General features: G+C 45.1%; 1 protein-coding gene across 8 annotated transcripts in view; it reads right to left on the bottom strand.

Moving 5' to 3' along the window:
• The window catches only part of SLC8A3 (solute carrier family 8 member A3), a 115,751-nt gene that overhangs the window by 78,558 nt on the left and 11,180 nt on the right, over nucleotides 1-26,013 (bottom strand). For 6 of the 8 annotated variants that reach the window (XM_041400215.1, XM_041400205.1, XM_041400244.1 and 3 more), the window contains one exon: nucleotides 15,255-17,066. In XM_041400215.1, coding sequence (XP_041256149.1) covers nucleotides 15,255-17,020 — 1,766 coding nt within the window. In that variant the 5' untranslated portion in view covers nucleotides 17,021-17,066. The remainder of the gene's footprint in view (nucleotides 1-15,254; nucleotides 17,067-26,013) is intronic. The other 2 variants (XM_041400257.1, XM_041400264.1) reach the window with 1 other exon arrangement.

The following is a 26,013-nucleotide window of genomic DNA, read 5'->3' as shown; positions in this document are numbered from 1 at the left end:
CAAGCAGTTTCTCCCTGCAGCACAGCTCCTTCACTGCAGAGCCATTCCCAGCCAGGCCACAGCCTGCACCAGGGCAGGTACAAGCCCCATCCCAGGTACAAGATCTGCATTTCTCTCTCCCAACTTCCCAAGGCCCATTGGTCCCTTTCTGCTGAACACCAAGTTTCTTTTGGTGAGCAACCCACATTCCAGCATACTGACCTTTCCCTTGGACCACAGGGCATATGCGCTCACCAGGACAGGGCTGCACGTTACCCTATCATCCCTGGCATGGATGAGGGTGCTGAACTGTCCAGTTCTTATGCAGGCTTCTCAAGGCTGTGATTAGGAACTGGCTACCCATTAAACCTCACAGCACTGACCACTACCTTTTCAGTCTGATAGACCAGAGAGCCTGTTAATCCATCTTGTTATCGCCTATCAAGGCTGTATCTTCCCAGTCTGGCTATAATGATGCCATAGGAGAACGCATCAAAAACCAGAAGCCAAGATAAATGTCACCCACTGCTCCCTCCATGGCCACCATCTCAGGCATCTCACCACAGAAAGCCATCAGGTTAGTCAGGCATAATCTGCTGTAGTAAACTCATGCTGACTGTTCCCAGTCACCTTCTGCAGCTAGAAAGAGCACAATCTAGCATATATCCACTCCCAGCTGGTTTTCACTGTACAAAAGCTTTTCCTTGTAGGTTCTCAGTTTAGTCAAGGCTAAAGGCAATTTAAAGTTGCTAAAGTACCCGAACAGTCTCTGGTGAAAGGACTGAGTGAATAAGGGCTTATAGCACAAGCTGAGATGGGCACATACCCGTATCACACACCATGACATCAGCAAACAAACAAGCTGGGAGACCCTGCCACCACTATGGATGGGACTTCAGTCTCCACAGTTCTCAGAGGTGCTCACCAGAGTCTGGCACCAAGTTCCTATTGGGTCAGTACAAGCAGCATGAGCAGAGGAAACAGTGGCATCACCTGTGCACAAAAACAGTGACGTGCATGTGAAAGGAGAGAATGGTGTGCCCAGTTGCTGCAAAAAGGCAAAAACAGATCAACAGTTCCACAGCTGCTAAGGGGTTAGCAAGAGGTTGATGCTTTAAATGGCAGGGCTCTGGTGAGACACTACATCCCTGCAGGAGCCTTGCAGCAATAGCTGACATTCAGACCCAAGCAGGCTCCTTGGAGAGGGCTGTGGGAGCCAGGGTCAGCATTGCTACAGCATGCCACAAAGCCCAACTGTGGGAATCTATAGGATTAGAGGATTTTAGGAAAGCTGGGAAAAAGAAAGGCCTCAGACATTAAGGATAGTGAAATGCTAAAGCAGCAGAAAAGATATATCAGCAGTAGCAAAGACGTGAGAAACAGAACAATAAAGCTGTGTAGTTTGGCTTTCTAAGTTGCAAAAGGTATATTTTAGTAAATATTTAGAAGGTCAAATATGAATGGGGCTCTGAGCATTGTCTTTTATAAACGAACCATTGTATGAGAGAAAAAGCTGCTATTGTTTTAACCAAAGCTACATGTATGTGCTTCATGTAGTTGGATAGAACTACTGTCAATATGCTTTTGCTCTATGTGATTGGCTGAAACTAGGTCTGAGATTGTCTTATAGTATGTTGTAACATTAAGTTTCCTTGGCCTGCTGTCCGGATAGCAAGCTGCTCGCATCGATCCATTGCCATAACCATGTAATAAGACTGATGCTTCTTAAATAAACAGCTCATGACGCTATTCAGGTGTGGTCCCGTTCTGTTTGTGTCTGTATATAAATGGCCGGCGTCACCCACCAACCTACCAGTGTCGCCAGAGAGGATCAATGTGCCCCATCTGGGCATGGCAACAGGAGCATCTCAGGGGTGACCCTGGGCAGGCCACCCCAGGGAGGCTTTTTCCCCAGCACCTCTTGCCCATGTAGGAATGAAGCCTGCGATTTTTGCAGCAGATCTGTATTCCTAATGAAGAAACTGTCTGGTTTCTAGTCCCTGCATCCCAGCTGTGTCAACCACTCTGCTCTCCAGAGCCTGTGTTTTGAAGTGAGCACCACACAAACTCTCCAGTCACCCACACAGCACTGAAGGGTGCTCAGCACCCAGGCACTCACACCTGGCTCGCTGCATGCTCCCCAAGAGCAGCACACCCCTCCTCGTGGAACAGGCATGCTACTGCTGACCGTGCCAGCCCCCAAACCTGTTCAGCACCTGCACCTCCCAGTCCTGATAACCCTCTGCCCTATGGTACCTCACAGGACCACTGGCTGCCAAACACAGCATGCCTATGGGCACTCACTTTTTCTCAGTAGATAAAATGATTCTGCTGCTCAGTTTGTTGAGTAATTTTCGATTCCCTCCATCTAAAAGGAGAAATAAAAACACAACATATCTTCAATTCCTATGAGAAACTGGCCAGGGTCACCAAATAATATTACCTCCATATTCCTCAGGGCCTCTCAGTGTTCTGCCTACAGGAGGTCAGATACCCTTGGCCATGCTACTGTCCCACCTCCGTGTTACAGAAAAAGCATGCAACTGCTCCTAAGGCCAAGTGAAACATGAGTCTGTTGGTAAAAGGAGTTTCCCCAGGAACAGAAAGCCAACAAATGTACATGAGCAGTGAGCATTACTCCAGAGCTGTGGTGAAAACACAAGTCAAATGCAGCCAGTGGGAGCCTGTCCCAAGTGTTTGTCTAGGTCCCCTGTTCTGGACAAGGATATGGTGCTCAAGAGCCACCAGGATTTACACAATGATACAGCGTTTTCTTTCATGCTAAAACTCTTGCTTTGCTGCAGTGTTTGGAGCTGGGGATCATCATTAGAGATACCTAGATGCCAAGAAGAAGGTAAACATGGGGAAGAATCTTGGTTTTCCCTTCACTTCAAGCCATGCTTAACAGCAGTGCTGCCTGAAAAAGAACAGATGCCCTCCCAGTTTGCTGAAGCATTCACTGGCACTAGGTAGTGGAAGCAGGTAGGCTCCACAAAGCTAGATTTTTTTCTGAGGTGGGGGAGTAGAGACAGCAGAAAGAGCAGAGACCAGCTCCTCCTTCCCTTGTCTTACCTCAGCAAGACTGAAATTTCCTTTCCTACCAGTTAGTGGAGAAGAAAATAGGAGATTAATTCATCTCCAAGACATTCCCACTGACCGAGGAGCCCCGACTGAAGTGCTGGCCTTGCAGAAGGAAACCCAGCCCCACATTAGAGAAGGCCCAGACCCCATGGTTCTTAGCAAGGAACTCTCATCCACTTCGCATTCCAACCACGATGCTCTCTATCTGCCTTTTATCAGATTACTTAGCAATTCACAGCAGAGCTCTACTGAGCCCTGGACACACCTCCACCAGGGCCCTGATGGTCAGTGATTCCCCATGGAACTGTCTCCAAGGAGAGAATCACACAGAGATCACAGAATCTGTTAGGTTGGAAAAGACCTCTGAGATGCATTGAGTCCAACCTGTGACCAAACACCACCTTGTCACCCAGACCAGAGCACTGAGCTCCACTGGCCTTAAACACCTCCAGGGATGGTGACTACACCAGAACCTCCCTTCCCTTTCCACTATCCAACCACCATTTCTGTGAAGAATTCCTTCATAAAAAAGATGCTGCACCCTAGTGGCATCTAAAAAAACTCAGCTCCACCTTTGGTGATTCACCCCCAAAAAGCCAGTCAAGGACACACACTGGGACTCAGATCCTTTGTCTCCAAGTTCAGCATGATATTCTCCTGCTTTGTAATGGGAGGAAACCTCGCTCATCCACTTTCTCCATCATCTCTCAAAGGTCCTCGTCTCATATTCCAGAGGTGACCAGCTCCCTTAGAGCTCTGGGATCTGAGGGCAAAAAGACACATGGAGGCTGACAGACAGCAACTCAACAGTACCTACAGCAACTACAATGCTGTGACAGGTAGATGAGCTTACTCACGTGGGTGGATGAGCTTTCTGTGAGAGCCATCTGAGGCTGCTGAGCTAACTACAGCAGGACTGGGGACAGCCCAGTCTTGGCAGAGCATTGTCAGTCCTCTCTAGACTCAGGGTATTCTTCAATCACAAGCAGACAATGCTGTTTCCCAGCTGACTTCTTCTGTGGGTCAGGAAATTCCTCCACAGGATTTCTTTGGGTACTCGAAAGTCACACCAACACCCCTCTCTGCTCTCCTACAGTTTTCTGCAGCTTGACTGAAGCTGATGCCTCTTGTGAGAGTTAATTGAAATTACAATATCCCACAGAAGTCCTCTATGTGGTGGTCAGTGTTTCTCACTTCCAGTCTGAAACCTTTAGCAATGCTGCACTGCTGTGGTTCACACCAGGGAAACTCATTTCAACTGGTAGTACAATTGCTCCTATTCCCAGAACATCCCAACTTGTATTAAAATCTTACCAACTATCAGCAGAAAGGTAGGACACTGCCTATTATGGACCTCAATCCCTGCAGCGTACACTGTATCACTGGCTATTACTACACAATAAGGGGCAAAAAGACAAGTTTAAAGGCATGAAGAAAACTTCCCAATCTTTAAAATTCCCAAGAAGCTTTAGAGAAGATGGCAAAGGTGGAGGTGAGCAGCCCTGGCTGGAGTGGCCTGAAGACTGGGGAGAGAAATGCGGGTGCAGTGATGCTCACATGCTGCTAACAGGTTTATTCTGCTGGCAGGAATTCCCTTCAGAAGCATTTGGGTAAGTACTGTACACCACCGAGTTCAATCTGTGCTAAGCAGATTAGTTCCTTACCGGTGAAAGGTTCTGGGCAGCAGCAGACAGTTGCTCACCATGTGATATGAGGGGGCTGTCATTATGTTTCATAGATATGATATAATTATATGCTCCCTGGAGGGTACTTCTAATTGAATTATAGGGTGTCTCACAAGTATTCTGGGCAGCGGTTCGAGGAAGCTCTCACCGCCCAAAACAAGATAGAGATACCCTTTCATTCCATTAGATGTTCTCTCCAGGGAGCAGGCCATTACCTTATACAGCAATTCACTTTAAAAAATCATCTCCCCCCATCAAATTGAAAGAAAGGTACCCTTAGCAGAAGTTTGTTGATGCTGCATACTTGTTCCTCTCCTCCACAACCTCACAGCCCTAAGAAACTCTTTTGCCCGCCACTAGGACAGCCCTACACCACAAGGGAGAAATCCCTTGCCAACAGCAGTCACCATTCCCTGCCCAGGCAACTGCTGGGCTCCATTCCCAGAGTGGGGACAGGAAATACGGTGCCACATGAGGTATGACACGTCAGGCTACGTGTACGAGGGAATCTCAGTCTTCTTCAGAAAGACTCCAAGAAGCTGTCTCCAAAGGCATCTGGCTTTGTCTCAGGCTAGGGCATTCAGGGGCTCCAGTCAATACCGCACATGCTGGGAAGGGTCCTCTCTCAGCCTGCTCATCCATTTGTCCTGCCTTCAAATGCCCCAGAGCTGTGAATGACCACCCTGGTCCCTCAGAGCCAGTCAGAGTGACCCCAGCACAAAGAAGCATTTTCCCCTGAGGCTGGCCATGCTTCCATTGCCTAGGCACTCAAAGCCAGTGACCTGTTTCATCCTTGGACGTTGCTCTTCATTTTAGTCTGGACTCACTCAGTTTTTCCACCACGAACCAGATCTTTCCAGAGGAGTTGCAGCACCAGGCTTACAAACTCAGCTGCCCTGCTGCCTCTGCACCGTAGCACCCACCTCACCTCCTCCATCCCCTGGAGGGCCAAAAGCACTGCACAGGAACACAGTGGGGATCTACTACTCCCCACAGAGTTTAGAGAAGAAAAAACCCACTTGCCACTTACTGATATTCTCCCAGCACAGATCCAGGCAGCAGATCCTTTGCTCTTTACCCTCTGTCCTGGGCACTGTGCTCCAAGGACACCACTCTGCACTTCTCTCCTGCTTGGCCACTGCTGTCTACAGCTTACTGCCAAGCCAGGGGGGATGTCACATCTGTTATGCTGGTTTTTTCCTGCCCTATACCATATAAAGGATGGGTTAATGAGGCCTCTCATTTTATTTTTTTTTTCAGTACCTCAAGGGAAAGCCAGCACCAGCTGCCCACCACAAAGTCTAATGACCTACTGAAGCTGCCATCAGCTCTGACTCCCACAGACCATGTCTAGCACTGCTCCACTTCTCAGGCCACGAAAAGAGCAAGAAAGACAATTATGTCAAGAATTTGCTAAACACAGAAAATTAAGACTTTGCAATAGGACAGGCACCATGCCACTGAGACAGTGTGCTCAGCTCCTCACGCTTTCCTAGTGCTACAGCTTCTCACACCAGCAGTAGCCAGGCTCCTCCACCCTGCCACAGCTTTCAGGTACTGGTCTGCAGGATCCAGCTGATGAAACCCTGGGAGCTCAGCTACTAGGCAAGCACTTATTGCTTATACATAGTCAGCTCACTGTTCTTCTGCATTATTCAGAGTTCTGCCAACCTCTGGTGGTGTTAGCTAACAGGACACATCTAGGAAAAACTGCCAATTCACATGCTCCCCCTTCCCAGTTGGACCACAGATTGAGAAAACTACTGCGAGCTACCAAAGCCCCCCACAACCCATCCCAAAAGTAACCATTTTTGATGTCTTAGAAAACAGAACATTTGATATCTTGCAAAGCCAATACATTGGTTCCAGCACATCCTTCCTAAATAGCATTGTGATCTAGTTGTTTTTACTGAGGGAAATGGAGACAACAGTATTAAACCAAAACTCTCAAGCAGATGAGGTAAAGGAGAGACCAACCCAGGAGGGAAGACATGTAAAGCACAGATAAGTGGAGCAAAATTTCTGTATTAAATATTGATAGTTTTATCACCATTTAAAAAAAAAGGATAAAAGTGAAGCAGCACAGTGCTCAGGTAGATAATTATCTGAGGGCAGGACACATTTGGCTTGATGATCTCTTGGAAAGAAAAACAGAAGCACGAAAGGTAATTCCTAACCTGTTTCACTTTAACAACATACTTTTACATAGAGCACTAAAGAGGTGCAGCAGGAGATAAACCATCAATGACACACTCAGCCAAACAGCCACAGCACAGGCAGAAGGAACCACTCCTGGACACTCTTAGGAGAGGTGAACAGGGAAGAGAGAAGAAGCCTCTTTCTTCCCCAGCACCTGGAAACACCAAAGGAGATTTTCCACCATCTAACAAAAGGAGCAGGAGAACAGAGCCATGGCTTTTGCTCACATGGAGTAGAGCATCAATTCCTGGTCTGCTTTTAACACCCAGAAGGTCTCCACATGAGGATGTGGAAGGAGAGAGGCAGGATAAGCAGAGGCTGTCAGGAATGTACTGTTCAGAGGGTTTCCAGTTACTGCAGTCCAGATCTAGGGCTGCACTATGCTCCACATGAAGTTGCTCAGGCTTTGTGGCACCTCAGCAGATGTCTCCACCAGCCTCCTAAGGACAGTTCCTGCAAAGCCTGGCAGGAAGAACTGGTCCTATCTGATATTCAGACTTCCATCTCACTGCCCCTTCCAGCACAATCCACCTAAAGGGTCCAACCCAGGAAGCAGCCAGTGCCTCCTCAACACCAGGACTGACTTCAGCTGAAAGGCTCTCAGCAATACATGCTGGCACCCAGCACCCAGGCAGAGAGTTGAGGGGCTTCATCTGTCAACAGTCCATCTGCTAAGACAGCTGTAAATATGTATGAGTCCACATTCCTCCCAGCTTTAATTTGCTGCTTTCACTGAAGCTAAATGGAGGATGAACTTGGTCCCTGGTGCTTCATTCAGCTAGCATAGCAAATTCTTTTATCACCTTTTTTCCTGACATGAGATAAATAAAAACCAAATCACACTGCTAGCAACAGGTAAATCAGCTCTTATTTCAAGCACCTGCCATCTTGCACCAGCATGAGCTGCTTCTCTTTAATCACATCAAAAACATGCTGAAGGACCTCCGGGTGGGGATACTTTAGGCGCCACTGTTCTCTTCATCTCATTTACAGAAGGATAAACCCATACTTGACACAAACTCTACTGCCACTCTGATTTCTTAGAAGTCAGAGTCACAGACACTTTATAACGATGCCATAAGCAGCATTCCCACTTTTGGCTTTCAAAAAAAAATCCCAGCACGTATGATGGGATGTCCATCAAGCTTGCCACCAGCATCTCTTCTTAATCCCCTGAAACTGCATAATTCAAACTGTGCTTTCTCCTTCTTCTTTACATGTGGGAAACAAATACAACCTGTGCCTCTAACCCTGTGTGTAAACAGCATGACCTCTAAGTTACTCATTTTGCAAAGGTGCTCCACTCAGTAAGGCATGAATCAGTATGAAAAGCAGGCAAAACCACAGAAAACTTGTTTTCTCTTGGATCAGCTCTGGTCTTTTGTTTGTTTTTAAACCCAAAACTTGGTTGTGTCATTTGTCAGGGTGAATCTCCCTGTGTTTGCACTAAACCAGGAATATCACTGCCCCCTCCTATACATCCCAGAATGTCCCTTTGAAGGGCCTTCTACTTGAAGAATCCATAAGCTTCCCAGGAGCTGCTGAAGAGTGATCTCTGCCACGTGCCTCATTTTTGAGCTGGGGTCCCAGCCCTCCCCTATTTAACGCTGTCACATAATGCCTCTGGCAAGAAGTCACAGTCCCTGAGACAGGATGTTGTTTGCCCTTCATGGACAGAGGGCAAGTATATCCCCCTGACACCTGCCAACAGGACAGGACTGTCTGGGAAGGTAAAGGTCAGCTCAGGGCTTCTCTTCTTCCCAGTGTGGTGTCAAGGTCTCACATTTCTGCAGGCTGGTTTTACAGACATTCCAGAAACAGTCCCCTGACACCTTACACTAATCCCCTGCAGGTCACATCACCTAGATCTCACAGTGGGACAGACTGTAACAGAAATTAAAGCATCTGTGCATGTATGTGCATGTATGTATGTAATTCAGTTAAATTAAATACTGCTGAGATACTGCTAAGAAAACTGACAGGAGTATTTCACAGCAAAAAGCAAATACAACAGCTTTTATCAATGGCAAAATAGTGGGGGCTTAACTGGAGGGCATCTGCTACTGTTTTCCCTTAATGTGAATTAAAATAGGGATCAAGAACTTCTAATTTAAGTGTAGAAGCAGGAAAAGAAAGCCAGAAGGTGCTTACCCACTAATAGAGACAAACTAGAGAAAAGCTTAGAGGATTCAATCTCAATAGGTTCTAATGGGAAGGAAGCATTCCCTCCTGAGAGAAGGAAAGCATCAGCCTCACACAACAAATTCTCATTGCCTGGAATCCCACTAATAAGTCTTAATGTTTTGAAGGCTGTCTTCTCAGAACCCAGAGAGATGGTGTATGACAGTGTATGGTGTATGACAGCTATTGAATAAGATTTCAAACTAAAGTACCAAAATAATTTTGTTATTACCTTGGTCATTAATTGGAATCATCACAGCTGATATAAATAAAGCAAAGTCTGCTGATGCAGCAGACCTCCATGTCACGTAGCCAAAATTTAATTTAGGAAAATGAACATCCAAAAATGTAGCTCCTGTTGTCAGCTTGGGGGAATAGTGAGATATTCCAGTTACTGCCTACACCTGTACCATCCCGACTCTTAACAACTGGAGAGAGGTCAGTGAATCTGCAAAAATTCAGTGTGGTCCTGAGTAATGGAAAACTATAAGTTTGATGCACACAGACCTTTCTCTGGATAGAGCACAGGTCACCAGTTCAGGGAGATCAGATTTTATTTGTTACTTTGCCTTTGATCTGCTGGGTAATCCAGAAGGAAGAGAAGTCACCTTCTCTGTATTTTTTCCACATCCTGCAAAATGGGAATACTGTCTCTCAATCTCCTTTGCAAAGTGCTATGAGATCTACTGATGAAATACCAAGCAGAAGAGCTAAGTACCAATAATAGCACTCCCCTCAAGATGACACAACCATGACTGTGTAGGTGATCAAATAAAAAAATTAAGTTGACAGTTTCCTCAAGTGCTGCATGGCAAAAAGGAAGGCCAATTAACGATGCTAAACCTCAGCGTGACATCCTTCAACCAGAAAACTGATGCTCCCTCTTCTCCCTTTCACTGGATCTGCTGGAAGAAGCCAACAGCCATCACGGCAGGTGAGTGAGCAAGGAGTTAGGGCCCAGGGTCTCTGTGTCCAAGCCCTGGTGGACAGGAGGAAAAAGGAGGGGGAAGGGATACTGACCTTCCTACCAAGCAAGGGTGGCACAGCACACAGGGGAGAGGGCAGCAGCACCAGCAAGTGCCATCTGCCCTGGGGCAACTGTAACCAGCAGCCTTGGGGCACAGCACCAAGGTGACCTTGGATCCAGACAGGACCACCTCCAGCCACCACACGCACACAAAGACATGCATTTCATCAGCCCCCTGCCAGAAAGTGTCTGAAGCCCCCAACAGGAGGATGGTTTTTCGCTGCACAGTGCCGTGGCAGCCCTTTGGAACACCAGCATTACCAAACTAAGCACATCCTGGGATGTGCCCAAGGCTCACAGTGACTCATGGTGCAGACACAGCCACGCACACAGCAGCCTGTGGGATTCTCTGGGGAGAAGCAGATAAGAAGAGGCAAGATGCAACTTGCACAACATCCTGCCCAAATCCTGAAGGGAGGGAACAGTATCCCAAGTATGCCTGGCAAGGCAGGCTTAATATGTTTGTCTCCAGCAGTCTCTGTATAAAAGGAGCAGACAGCCTTTCTGATATTAAGCACTCTGCCTAACACACACACATAGATAAGGGACTCTAGGTTTCCATGTGTTGCCAAAGTTTAGCCATTCTGACTCGGGAAAGAGGCTTTGCTGCCATTGAATGCCAGTTCAACACCACAGCATCTCTCAATAGCCAGTTCCTCCCTGAGCCACAGGCAACACTCTGGAAAGGCTCAGGGCAAATAGCTGTAATTCTAGTAGTCTGCAAGTCCTGCAAGTAACTTAGCAAGCAACAAAGGCAGCTAGCAACGTAGACCTCTTGGCCTAAGCCTTTACTCAGTACAGCTGCTGCAAGTGACAGGGCCACAGCAGAACTTCATATTCTAGCATATCAGCTAGCGATGGGTAATTTGTGTATCTTTCCAAACGTTCTAAAACAAGACATAAACAAATTTCTATATTAATTTGAACATTTTTAAACAGCAGAAACCATTTAAACAGAGAAAATTTAAATTAAATTTAATGACTTGATAGGAGTTCTCTTTCTAAAGTAAAAAGAAAATCCTTTAAAACTCAATTCATTTTTTGCTTCTGGCTCTTAATGATTTCTTTATTGCTTAGACATGATAAAGCAGCAGGGTCAATCATTCTTCTACATTTTCATACCTTCAAGAACCTATCATTTATTTCCATACAAAATCATTTAAAAGAAAAGTATTCAGTCATCTTGCCAAAAAAAAAAAAAAAAAAAAGGCTTTTGGGTTGATTGATCCTTTTAGTCAACAAGAGAGCTAGGATTCCACTTCAGCTGCTTAGGCTATAGCTGGCCCTCACTGGGGCTGGAGTTCAGAAGTAACAAATGTCTTGAAAAGGGGGCAGCATAATCAAATATTTGAGATTTGATCAATTCCCTTCTCAACAGACTGCAGCATTCAAGATTATATGGCTTGATTCACAGCTGAACAATACTCAAACACACCCATACATACACACAAACACACACACACTCTGCATAGAACCATATTTCAGTAATAATGGCATTGTTTCAATACCCCTCATCTCAGCCTGCATTCTCTTATGCTCCCACCCAAAAGTGAGTAAGGAAACTTTGACTGTGTTAGTCTAGAAAGGATCATAGAGGCAATAAGCAAGACCCGCTGGCAGGACCCATTTCCCTCTTGTTCTGTAAAGCTCACATCAAACAGGTTTTTTTGGTCCCATATATTTTAGGGAAAGCCTCTCAAAAACAACCCTGAGACAGTTTATTTTTTCTTGTTATATCTAAGTGAAGACCTGTTCTCCGTTTAGTTTCCAGGGAAAGTCCTTATCTTTGGCCCTTGGGATCTGGTAGATAGCAGCGCTTCTCCTACAGTTTGATCTCAGGGTGCTGTGTAATCCAATGCTCCCCAGATTAATTTAGCCATTGCTACACTCCAGGAGGCCAACCTACAAACTGCTTACAGATCACCTGCTGCTGCACAATGCGAGTTTTTAAGTTAATGTGATGGAGAGCAAGCTGAAAGCATGAACTGAAGCTTTGCTCTCCTTCAGTTTACACAGATCAGAGCTTCTCTGTGGCTGCAGTTCTGCAGATCCTTGGCATACAGGCATAGCCATGGCAAAGCTCAGCACTGTCTTACGTGTTTGCAAGATGCTGTTAAATAATTTGTCTCTTCCAGGAGTCAAAAAATCTTATCAAAGCGACTCCATGAGAAGACTGAGAAGGTTAAGGCAGTAAGGTGGGCATGCTGGCGCAGGAGTTTTACACCAGCATGGAAACTAGAGCCCAAATTACACTTTTCCTAGGCAAGTATCTAAACAGTAGGCTGAAGTGGGGAGCATGTTAATTTCTCGCTGCTTTCTGACTCCCTTTGTATTATCTGCTGATCATCTTTGTCTCCCTGCTGATCATCTTAGTCTCCCTGCTGTCCTCTCTATTCTGTACTGGGCTTGGTGGGCTCTTGGTTCCCCCTTCAGTGTGCAGGGGATGTCAATACCTCGTGGTGGATCCCCCTCAGTGGCAAGGCATCTGAGGCAGAGACTCAAATATTTACCCAGGCAATGCTCTGGCTGTTTGGTGACCCAGTGTCTTCAGACAGCCTTGTACCAAGCAATTCTGTAACAAATACACTGCCCTCTGGGTCAGCAAAACTGTACCAAACATCCTACCCATCCATCTTCCCAAACTGGGCTGAGCAAACTCTTCGTTGGAATAGCAGCATTGTGGGTCTGAAGTCCACAACTCAGACCTAAGTCACTTCAAATTTGTTTGCAGCTTAAATATTTACTCAAAATTATTTTTCTGCATTCAGATTTAGAAAGCAGAGAAGGAAGAAAATATTAACATTTAAATATTCTAATAATATAATGTAAAATAATATAATTACAATTTAAATAAAATATGATACCTACTACTGCTTCCAGGTTTCTACAGCTGCTACAACCTGGACCTCAAAGAAGAGCTAGCAAAATGCAGAACCAACCTGTGTTCACTGAACTTAAAGGCCAAAGACTGATTACTGAAAATTACCTTCACATTTCCAGACTAAAATTCCATTCCTATAATTCCTGGAGGTATGAATAAAGGAGTAGATAGGGAGTGAATAAAGATATGTGCTAGCTGATACGATCTCCCTCCTTGTTAGGCTTATTAGCTTGACTAAATGCTATGTTGAACCACTACACTAATTCCAGCTTCAAAATAAATTAAAATTTGCCAGCCACATGACCTTCATGGCCACTCTGGCTAGTGGGCTTTGTTCCCAGCAGGCTTCTGATGCAGAAGTGAAAGCCTCATTAATGCATCAGGTGTGATCACCATTTCAAATACACTACAAATGTCTTGTCTATGTTCTACGCTACTGCTGCGTCAAAAACTACAGTGTAAAGCAACCTACACATACTTGTTTTCTGGACTCTTTTTTTTTATTGGAGTCTGTGCCACATGGTTCTGCTGAAAGTGATTTGTTTTAACCCAACTGAAGCAACTATACAGGTATGCGCTGACCTTCTGTCACACTTTTCAAAGACAAAAAGAAGTCTTCCATTAGCCAGCACATGAGAGAAAGGGAGTACAGCTCAGAGTACTCTCTGGTACCCCAGTCTGCTGGCCTTTCACTGATGGAGTTCTTCAAGCAAGGAAAGTCTCTGCTTGAAGACCTGGTTAAGGCAAAGTACCCATAATATCTTAGGTACCCTGCTCACAGGAGACTGTAACCATAAACCTAACATTCTTCTTTGCTTTCTCCACAGAAATCAGCTTGTGGTTCAGTTAAGGAGACTGACCTGCATGGCCCATCTTCCCAAAAAGGCCAGATTAGGACAGCTGATCCCCCTCCTGCTTTGACAGTGGCTGAAGCCAGCCAACAGGAGCGTCTCTTCCTCTAACAGGAAGAACATAGACTTATAATCAAGCATCAAGACTGTGGCTATTGGCTGGATTAAATGGTTTTGTGGGCTAAAACAGAAGAACCTATCAAATTAGGACATCCCTACTTCAAAGAATTTAATATATTAACATCCTTCTGGGCACAGTACTGGGGAGGTTTGGTACAAATATTTCCTTTCTCTGATGTCAGATGCAAGCCTGCCCAATTCTTTCTGTGATAGGTCAAGTGACTAGGTTTTAACAAAAGGAACTAGGCACTTAGTAGTCAGGAGTTTTAGCACCAGGCTCACACCTCTGTCCTTCTCCCTGCTCAACTAAGGGATTTTTCTCATTCCTCACTGCTGTTAACAACTGGTACTTAAAGCAATTAGACATTATCGCCTCTCTGGTCTTTATTACTTCCTAGCTTAGCATCAGCTACTTAGTATGCAATAAAAAAAGCTGAATTAATAGGATGGGTGCTGCTTCCCTTCTTTATTCTGTATGAAAACACTGGGTCATGGAGCCACATGGGCAGGCTGTGATCTGTAATGCTTTAGACCATAATTGCCATTTGCCACAGTATTTTATAAGGGGGAAAACCACAGGTAGCAAATGAACAGACATTCAGCGACCACAGAGAAGGTGATATAGGGAATACAGGTAGACCACAGAGTCATAAAGGCTGCAAGGATTTCAGGTTCAGCAGAATAGCTTTGCAGCTGTGCCTGTGCTGGGAATTAGCTGCCACACAGACCTGCCAGTTGAACAGGCAAGCCTAGGGATGCAGTTTTGAAGTATTGCTCATGTGAAAATAAAACTTGAGGTCTACTGAGCAGCTCTTGCATGCCTGGGAATAATTGTTATGAAACTTTAATCTAGGGATTGCAACAAAGTCCTGTGTTCCCTATGTTTGGTGTTCAAACAGAGGCTTTCCCATATTTGCCCAGCCAAGTAAAACCTCATCGTTTTCCTTCTTTCTCTACCTCCATTAACCCTTAGCTTTATTACAGGACCTCAGAGAATGATATATTTTATTCCTATCCCCTGGTCCCCAGTATTTCTAAGCCTCAATTTGTCATTCCCAAGAGGGAAGGGACAAGAGCTTTGAGCTCTTAAATCCTGCTGTCGGCTCTTGCCTGATAAAGGTAAGTAGGGAAACTGATAGAAAGCTGAAGAAAGGAGCCTGTCCCTTGTCAGCATTCACCTGTAATGGACTCAAAATGTGGGGTTAAGTACCATAACTAGACCCGAGAACAGCAATGAATGGGCTACTTACACAGTTTCATCATTCTTGAACTCCAACTCCCCGTAAGTGTCTTCAAAGTCTTCGCCACCTCCTTTCGCTGTCCCTTCTACTGTCCTAAATGGCACTATGACTGTACCCCGTGCACCTGATGTCCTTAGGACTTTGACTTCCATCACACCAATGCTCTCACTGACGTGTATAATGTCACACTCAAATGTGAAGATGCCAGCATGGTCATCATCCAGGATAGTCACTGTGGCCACACAAGGAGAAGCCAACATGGCCTTTGGGTATGGGGAGTTACTGAGCTCTGGAGGTTCCTCAGTCTCCACCACACGGAGATTACTGAGCCTCACAAAGAAATGCTCATCTTCCTCAAATATGTCATCATCAATAATTCCCACAGAGAACTCCTTCTGGGTCTCCCCAGATTTCAAGACAACAGTCCCCTCTGTGAACTCATAGTCAGCACCAGCATTGGCAGAGCCATCCTCTGTTTTATAGTCCACATAGATGGTCTTGGACATGTCCCCTCCTTTCCGCACCACTGTCAGGAGAACGGCACCACAGTTCTCAAGACACTGGTAGGAGCATGGGTCAAAATAAATTTTGGAGATGAATTCCTCGGGTTCTTCTGGCCGTACCTCATGCAAGCTCGTGGTTCTCTTGGCTTGCTCAGCTGCATGCTTTTTCAGAATATTGCCAGCTCCTGTCATCATTCTGGTCGCTTGAATGCGATAAAAGGCTCTGCTCTTCTGCTGGTGAGACAAGGCATAGTAGTTGGCCATCTCCACCAGCTGGTCCAAGTCCTTTTCTGGGTGCTTTTGTTTCAGGTCCTTTAGGATCCGGATCATCTCTTTGCGAGATTCATCTACCTCCTTCCCCTCCATGGTCACTAAGTTCCCATCTAGAAAGTGAGAGTTCATCATCTTGCCATCCATCTCAATTCCCTTAGGGTGATCACCTTCTGATTCTATGATAATGCCCCTGTGCTTATCAGTACGGTACTTTTTGTGCATATACTTGTAGAAAAGCAGACGTCTATCTGCTATCCAAGCCAGAACGACACAAAGTGGAAAGAAGAACAGCGTGAGCAGGCCTTCCCAAACCTGAACCACACCTGGAGAGAAGACAGCAAGGATCATGTACAACCAGATGTAAGCAAAGATGCTCCATGCAGCTGTGACAAAGAAAACCCTCAGGTGTTTTATCTTCCTGGTTTCCCCATCAGGTATCACATAGACACAGATGGCAATGATGATAAACATATTGAAAGCAGCGCTGCCAACAATTGTAGATGGCCCCAGGTCTCCAGCTATGAATCCATGCCCACACACTTCTATCAGAGACAAGAGGATCTCAGGAGCAGAGGAGCCCAGAGCCATGAGGGTCAAGTTGGAAACAGTTTCATTCCAAATCCGAATGGTGGTCGTTGTGGTCTCTCCATTGGGTTTCTTAATTGTTATTTCCTTCTCCTGTGATGTAATGACCTCTATAGATGCCATGAAACGATCTGCAATGATGGAGACTCCAAGGAACATGTAGATCAGTGCTACAAAGTATACGATAACACGGGCAATTTTGTCCCCAAGGGATGGGTTTTCTGGGTACCATATTGGCAGGATAACACCCTCCTTGCAGTCAAAAGATCCTGAACACGAGCTGTTTTGTACTGTACTGGTTGAGTCTCCCGTCAGGCCAGCATCCACCTGCAAACCATGCAAAAACAGCACAAAAGTAACCAGCCCAAAATGGAGGAAGGCCGAGGTGACAGGCTGCAAGCTTAACCACGCCATACACAAGATGCAACTTCCACTGTGTAGATCCAAAAAGGCTGAGAACCTGAAACAAACAAAACAGAGAGGGGGGAGGGAAGCATGAGAGAGAAGGAAGATGCAACATTTACCCAAATGCACTTCAGTATCTCACCACTGAAGAGTAGTGGTACAGACGTATAGGCTGTTTCTCTGCCACTTGGAAGAAGGTATTTAGCAGGGACTCTAACAAACTGCAGCATTTACGTGCCCTGCAGATGAAGACCAATTGCTAGAAAAGTAATTCAGAGGAAAAGTGTGTGTATGTATATATATACATTATATATATATATAAATAGCTCATATATACATTATATATAAATAAATAGATATAGATACATAAAATAGCTGATTGCTGACCTACATCATGTGCAACAGGAGAACTGAGTGCTCAGCTACCACTCACCTAGTGATGCCATGGTGATCCCCAGCACACAGCACTTAGCACAAACTGTCAAACCTAAGGACCCCCCCGACTCAGAACCCAGAGAATAAAACAAGTCAAGCAGTCTCTAGCAACACAAAAAGTACCACTTAAGGCCAGTGACCAATCTCCAAATGAAGTCCATTCGTAGGACGTGATTCAGTCATAAGTCACGGAGTACCTTCGTGGCCAAATCATCCCCACAAAGAGCCCCTCCGAACAGGCTGCAGAGTCTGCAGAAGGGCCCTATGGCTCCCCCAAGCTTCTGATGCACGGGGAGTCCATGTTAGAAGGTAAAGGTATCAACTCAGAAATAGGGCAGAAGACTCATGTTCGGCAAAGTGCCAAAGGCCATTTATCAATAGCCTCTCCTCTGCCATCTGGATGGTCACATTTTACATCAATAATCATGTTTTTAAATGGTCACAGAAACCTACAAAAATGCCACATTTAGGAAAAGTTGTGCTCATAAAACACAGACGACAGAGCAAAATGCATGTACCCACTAAAATTCCCTCTGCATCCCTAAGAAATTGATATACTTTCAAATATCTTCTAAAATGAAAGTAATCTCTAACCTAAAATACCATACAAAAACAGTGGAGCTGATCGATGTAGCACATAGACTTGGCACATCACTGCCCAATAATACCTTCTATTACTTACAGACTACATTGCTGTAGGGCTTGCACCACTTAAAATTGGATTCTGAACCCTTCACATTATCATGGATCACACTATTCTCCTTCCTTCATAACAGGCCTCTGGAAGAATTTGATCTCAGGCTTAACTGACAAATCGCATTTGTGAGTCCAGACACAGGCAAGTATCTCACAGGAAACATCAACCTTAATAGTGGCATTATCTACAGCACTTGGAAGGTTCAAAAGCCTTAACTCCCACTAACTTTCATTGAGGTTTGTACTGCCAAATGAGTGGGCCTGGGATTCATTTCCCCTACTGTAACTACCCAGATCTTGGGCAGCAAGTCAAACCAAGTCTCTCAGGCTCCCTTTGTAGTCAGAGGAAAGAAACTCATTTCCAGGGAGCAATCCTTCCTGTCCTTCCTAGCCCACGCCGTGCTGACACAAAAAATCTATTTAAGACCTACATCTCCAGAAGGGATTACGTCCCTTCACACCTCTCTCTGCTGTCTCATGAGGGTGCCCAGTCAGGCAGTTTAGAGCAAGATGCCTGAACTTCAGATGACAGCAGTTCAAAGAGATTAACTAGCTCCTGAACACTTGAGGAGATCCACCCTCCTCTCTGAACTGTAAATATTCCAGACAACATTATTGTGTTATCAGCAGTAATAAATGCATCTCAAATGGCTATTTTATCATCATATTGTGTTGCTTGCCTATTTCCAAAAGCGGGTGCAATCTTCCCAATATCAACAAAAAACATTTTCAACTTTCAGATAAAAATCTATAAAGACGGCAAAACAGGAGGGAAAGCATGAACACAGACTGCAAATGAACAAAACTGTTCCTGACAAAGCACAGCAGAGGGAAGAGAATTGATTATGCAGTATCAGGATCACAAATCCATATCTGACACCCTTGATATTAAAAAACAATACACTTCATGCTGTGTGGACTAATTCAGAAGACTGAAATTCTCCCATGTTCGCCTACATACCTTCCCAATCCAATGCCTACTGTATCCCACAACCCTGGTGCCTGATCAAGCTCCCATGGATGAGAGGGACCTCAGCCCCACTGAGGACTGCTAGACAGCCCCATCCCCAGCCTTGAAACCTCACTAAAACACCCCACTGCCTGCACAGCTCATGGTCATAGCGAGGACTGAATTGCCCAGCAAATACAACTCAGATTTAGTTTGATGCTCCCGTTTTCTCCTCCTTCCCTCTCTGCACAGTATTTGCCTAAATTTTGGGCTGCAGGGTGTTGGGAAACCTCGAGAAAGGGCCAGTGAACATGTGCAGGCCAGTGACTATGAGCAAGCCCAAGATCTCTGGCTGCAAGGTGGATGTGTGCACATGACAGCAAAGACGGCACATTCCAGGTGCCCCTGACACAAGGTGCACACACAGACCAGCTGCATGAGCACAGCAGCTCCAGAAACATCCCAGGCACATCAGATCATCCTTTTCCATACTGCAGCTGCTGGCAGGTATCCACGACCTCTCGACACTTTCAGCTCCCAGCTCCTACTTAACTGTACCACATCCAGTAGGTGCTGTGTCTTCCAAGATCAGACATGTAGAAATGGCTGACAGAAAGACAGGAGTACTTTGAAAAACATATACATGACTCAACCACCTAAATTTGGTTTCAAAAATTATTTAGGAGTCTAAGTATCACTTAAATTCAGAGCCTTGTCTAGGAATAGTGCAATGACTAAACGCCCTCTGAAATAAATCACTGCTACCACCAACCTCCTTCTCCGTGGGACAAACAACTTCTGTAATTAACACTGTCTACCTTCTGTAATGCCATGATGGTTTCTATTGCTAGGCATTCCTCGACACACTCCAGGACCTTGCCAGTTTTGCTTAAATTTTTAATTTGATTTTAAGCAGAGGGTAATTTTACTATTATTTATCAAACTAATAGTATGTTATCTCAAAGACAATCTCTGCCAGACTAGCCTCTGTTTATGGTTAAGATGTCCAAATTCAGGCTATGTGGTGCAGACTAGAATCTCAGAGCTTGGGAACATTTTTCATCACTGATTTTCATTTGCTTTGACATCAAGTAGAGGTCACAATCATTTTTCTAAAATGAAATGATAATAACCCAATCCTGCAATTCTTTGCCACAGATAAAACTTCCCAGTGGGATCAACAGGAACCTTTGCTCACAGCCATGCTGTCTAATAAGATCTTAATATATGTTCATTAACACGAAAAACAGTAACCTAACCAAACTAAAAATACAGTGAAGCATTCTTATGGTCATCCCCCTATTGAGAATTGCCGCAAAAATGCTTTTATAACAGAAAAAAAAAGCATTAAATTTTAAAACTGGTCTTAAGAAAATATTGAGGTAATGGTTTGACATTCAGGTGACAGAGGACAGAAGGGTTAACTCTTCTAGCCACTCTCTAACACCAGGTCAACAAGGTTACTTACACAAGGTGCAAGTTCTCCATAAGACATAGCTACTAAATTCAGTCCAAAAACCAGTGAAGGGAATTCCTGGCCTGCCCAGAGTGCAGTAGACACGCCCCCGCTCCTCCTCTAAGCAGCGGCATTCATCTCAGCAGGGCTGACTATGACAGGAGCCAGCCTTTAGCATGAGACTTGCCCTGAGCACCAGGCCTCCAAGTGGGCTTGCAGCACAATCCTGAGTCACTCCTAGGCACTCAGAAGGCATCATGGTGTCACCACTCTGACACCAGTGTGACAAAAGACTTCCACATCTGGCACGGAGAGGCATCATTCCAGCACTGTCACTGCCCTGGCCCTACAGGATGCAAACAGGAGGAGGCTGCAACAACAGCAGTCTCTGCCCTGCTACTGCTTCCAAACTGAATACACGCAAATGAGGGCATTGGCAGTGAAGGGACCAGAAAGTGCCCTGTATGGTGGGGTAAGTTCAAAGCAATCAATCCATGCAAAAGAGAGACAAAGTGCTGTGAGCATCACTGCACCAGGATGAGCAAGCATTCAACAGCAAGGCTCTGGGAAGACGTATATTAGTTATTTTAGCTGAAGGAATTCCTTCTACAAGAGCTGACAATGGCCACATCACCTATAAATGCATAAATAGAACCCATAAATAAAAATATGAGTCTTGAAATCCTTCTGAAGACAGTCCAGAGAGTAGTATGGACCACGCTTGTCACAATTAAGGTATCTTCCAACCCAAACCACTTGATGGTTCTATGAGACAATTCCATATTTTATAATAGCTGAGTTTCAGAAGACTGATGGTTTGTCTCCTGTGGATTTGTATTTGGCATAAAGCTGGCAAGGCTCTACTGATCCCTTATAATTTAGCTTTTTGTATACAGCTTCTCACATGAATCTAAAGGTAAGGATATTTTCAAAAGGAAGAATTTACAACAAATTAAATCAAGAGGCAACATAACACAGTGCTGGCTGATAATACGTAACCTCTACATACCAAGCTCCTAATGTCATTGCTCATTAAATACAAAACCAAAGACAACCTCCTAAGTCCCTACTAATTTCTTACTTAGGCAAAATGCCCCTTAAACCATCAAAAAAGTCTTTGGATTTGACCTGGAAATAAGATTAAGTCTGCTGGCACCTCCATCTCCTTCCCCTCTTCCTCCCACCTCCCAAACAAATGAGACATGGGAGTACATCTGTGGCCACACATCCTCTCTCCCAGACTTGAGACCAGTCAGGAAAGGCAGCTGATTAGATCTCAGCACGGGGTGAGCCCCACTCAGGCGTGGGTGCTGCACTGGGGCCAGGCAGAGACAGCTCAAGGTGCACTTGGCGAGCATCTGTCCCAGCACAGAGCAGATACGGCACTGCTATCAGCATCATCTCACAGCCCCGCTCCAAAGCTGGGGGAGACAGAAAAAAGGCTCAGCTTAATAATATGACTTCACATTCCTCTGTTCCAAAGCACATAAAAGCTTTTTGATTGAACATAGAGGGTTTTTCATAACCATGAGCTAAAATTGAAATTATAGCCTTTCTGCAAAGAACACAAATAACTGAGTTTTTGCAGAGGAGGTATTATACCTAATGCACGGTCCTCCCTCCCACAAAATAAAAGCACAACAAAATATTTAATATAAAACAAAGCCTATTTTTCAATTTTCTCCATTGCAATGCTATTGAGCCCTTTGCTCATCACTACAAGAATAGTATCCAGAATGCAAGTTAAGATTTACCCGCAAGCAAAAGCCACAGCAGTGTAATCAGATCCATTTTGTCTGACAAGTACAAATTTCCAACACAGACCAGGCCTTAAACTGTCAGACGAATGGCACATGCCTGCCTATCTGAAACAAGCACAACCAAGGAGCCCAAGCTGACTTTACACAGATTATGACACAGCAAATAGGTAGTTTACCTCTGTACTACTGCACCAGCTAGGTTTTATGAGGGAAACAGCACCATAACTCATGTCTAGACCATGACAGATCCCCACAGTTCAGTTCGATGGAAAAGTTATGGCAGTGAGCTGTAGGTGCTTGTTGCTTTGCACTTCACAGTAAACATGCCAAAGCCCAGAATTAGCTGCCTATGGATTAATCCCCTTGGTATGTGTCAAAAGCAGCTTTTCTTTTTGCTCAAGACAGTGCAAAAAAAAAGCTACCATTAAAAAAGCTACCAGCTCTCTTAGCAAGTTTAATAATTACAAGCTAGTGTCTCTACTAATTTGAGCAATACCCACCATTCTAGCATGGTAAATGGGTGTTAATTGACATAACAACTCAAGCCTACTAATTCCTTATAGAAATGCTGCAGTGATGAGATCCCATTACATTTGGTGATCCCAGGGGCTAGCCCAAGCAAAGCACAAGTCTGTGTACAGTTAGGAGCAACCTCCAAACACTCAACTTGCCCTGGGGAACCAATCCACACTGTTTTTTCTGTATTTTGGTATCCATGATGCTCCTGGAAAAGCAGGGGCATAAATAGCTAACCCATAAAGATGCCTGTACTTAATTGTCCCTTTCCAATACCCCACTGACTGCACTTGACTGGCCAGGCATTTTATTTCCTTGCTCACACCTGACCCGAAAAACATCTTTCTAGGATAGACAGATATATGGATAGCGGAGCTGCAACACAGCTCTGTACACAGACAGAGTACAGAGCACCTCCTATGCCTCATGCACAGGAGGTGACAGACACTGCAGAAAGCCTCCAGTGGGCAGCCACAGCCACACTTTAAGAGCCATCCTTATTTATGGCATATGGTAGTGCACCTCCTTCAGAGCCACGGTGTGTTCGCTCTTCTGCTCCCCGTACACAGCGCTCCCGTCTGAGACTCCTCAGCCTGAGACACAGCAAGAGTTGCTCTTTTTTCCCCCCCGAACCACAGCTTCTCTTACATTCAAACCCCAAAACCTAGTATTTAGGCTGACATACAGATTATTAGTGGGCCTGCTCCTGCTTAAAAGGCAGCATTATCTGCTCAGATACAGATGAGGGTTTTTTCTTTTCATGAATATTACACAATCTCACTGCTGTTTTTCCAGGACTTTCAAGCAGGCAGTTCACACAGGAGGTAGCAGGGATCTCCGGAGGCCATCTACTTCAATTCCCTGGCTCAAATGGGGCCACCTAGAGCCAGCTGCCCAGGACTACTTGCAGCTGGCTTGTGAATACATTCCAAAATATTAAAAATATATTTGAGGATATTCAAACACAACCTTTCTGGTCAGCCTGTGCCTGTGCCCAGTCACCCGCTTAGTAGGAGACCAAGAAGCACAGCTTCTTGTTCATGGCCTGCTTGTGACCATCACATCCAGCTGCTAGTGCACAGGGACCCAGAGCAAACTCATCTTGTGTACAAACTGCACCTGGAGCTCACTGCAGTTCCTCGGTGACAACCACATGTGCATTTGGCAAAAAGTCACTGTTGTGGCCTTTCAGAAGTCACTGGGAAGCCTCCATTGCACATTTAGAGGCAGACCTTCAAGGATCAGTTTTTTCAACACATTTAGAGGAGTTTCTAAACACAGTTAAAGCCTTGAGGTGCTTGTATCCCATTACAGGTGAACTCCCCATTCTTCACAGTGACTGAATAACCCCAAAATGAGAGGGAAGGTTCAGCCACATTCTCCAGACTCTTATGCTCATGATGTGAAAGGCCCAGTGAAGACTGGGCTGAAAATCTTCCCTTTTAGGTTTAGGAGGCTGAGGGAAATAAAGAAGTGGCCACCCACTCAGTGGTCCCCCTGCCTCTTCCATGCACTGCAGCTTAAGGAGACAACGTGGAGCACCGACAACACACGGGCTTGCACCAGCCACTGGCTCCTCTGCTGCAGCCTTCAAGGCACTGGTTTCCATCACACTGTCTGGCTGGTTTATAAAGAGTAGCGAAGACCATTTGGGGAACAGTAGGGGAAAGGGAAAAACATTTCAGCAGTGTGAGGAAAACTTCTTGTCAGTGAAAGATATTTTATGTACTGCCCGTGGCAGCACACAGGGTGTGTTATTTACTGCTCCTGCTTCATAGACATTATACTGCTGGTTCAGGTGCCACCATCAGAGTGCAACTTATCACCTAGTGACTCACAGCATCCTACAGATGACAGCAGCAACTCTGACATTTCTTTAGCATTCTGGTGACAGATCTGCAACTGTTACAATTAAAGACTCTGGGATTTGTTGTCAAAAGTGCACTAGTGCTGCAGATCCCATAGTTATTTGCACACAGAGGCAGGCTAAATGGTACATAAGGAGACAAGAGGTGTTGTAGTCATACCTCATCTTTAGATCCAGACTTCATTAAGAAAAACACGAGTTTTCTGACAGAAAACACCTATTTGAGGCAAATAAAAACTTTGTGATGTGCTGGATGTGGTGCAACAAGCAGGCAGGTAGGGAGCCCTTTCCTACCTGGCTCGCAGGCTCTTGGGACAGCCACCAGCAAGCCATGCTGAGTGCTAATCCCAGGAGCTGGCGCACTCACTGTTCCCATCCTCTGGAACAGCCTGTTTATTTCTTAACTTCTCCTTCAAGAAAAAATAAAAACAAAATTTATTACTTTTTTGATCTATATGCAGCCAAAAAAAAGTTTTTACCAAAAATGCCACATCACGCAGAAGAGAAATTACAATCCCTCCACAAGTCTGTTCAGAAGGGCCTATTCCTGGCTCAGCAAGAAAAAAAAATATTAAAAAAAGTGAATGGAGGGAGAAGCAGCAAATGGTGAAGTTGGAGATTGGGCAAAAAACCAGGAGAGGAGAGGAGAGGAGAAGGTTACACTTCAGAAAGCATCTTTACTACTGCAGCAAAAATAAGTGGTTCTTGTTTGTCATATTAGAAAAACCCTCAGCCTAATTAGCACAGATTTCATTTTTTTCAGAATTAGCTAGACCGGAGACAGAAGACCTGCCTGGTCCATGCCTCAGGGACTTCCACTGCCTTCTTCCCCTTGTGACCATTATTTCCTAGTACTTTGTCCAGCTGAGTTTTAAATTATCCAAGTGATGGCATTTCCACAACTTCCCATAGAGACTCCGCCATGATGTAATTTATCTTGGAGGCTTTAGCCATCTTCCTTATATTTAGGATGAAATTAAGAAAATTTATTCTGCTAGTTCTCATTATCATGTCCTTGGAGCACTCTCAACCATTCTCCTCCCTGTCTGAGATTTACATGCTTCAGATACTTGTAAATAGCTCTTCTCCTACACAGCTTTTCTTTGGCCAAAGCACACAAATTTATTTTAATCTTTATAAATTAGCCCAGGCCGCCCTTTAATCATTTATCTTCATCTCCTCTTGATTCTCCATCTTCGAGGCAGTCAGAAGCAGACGGGTAGCTGGGAGAGCCATAGCTCAGTGCCTGCTCCCACCAAAACCAACAGCAGATCTGCCCTCTTTGGAGCAGGAAGACAAGCTTGGGCAGTGAACACTTGCCTC

The sequence above is a fragment of the Onychostruthus taczanowskii genome, unplaced genomic scaffold (assembly GCF_017590055.1).
Source record: "Onychostruthus taczanowskii isolate IOZ18803 unplaced genomic scaffold, ASM1759005v1 scaffold1, whole genome shotgun sequence".
Lineage (NCBI taxonomy): Eukaryota > Metazoa > Chordata > Aves > Passeriformes > Passeridae > Onychostruthus > Onychostruthus taczanowskii.
Note: the sequence above shows the minus strand (reverse complement) of the source record. Positions and strands in the feature narration are given on the sequence as shown.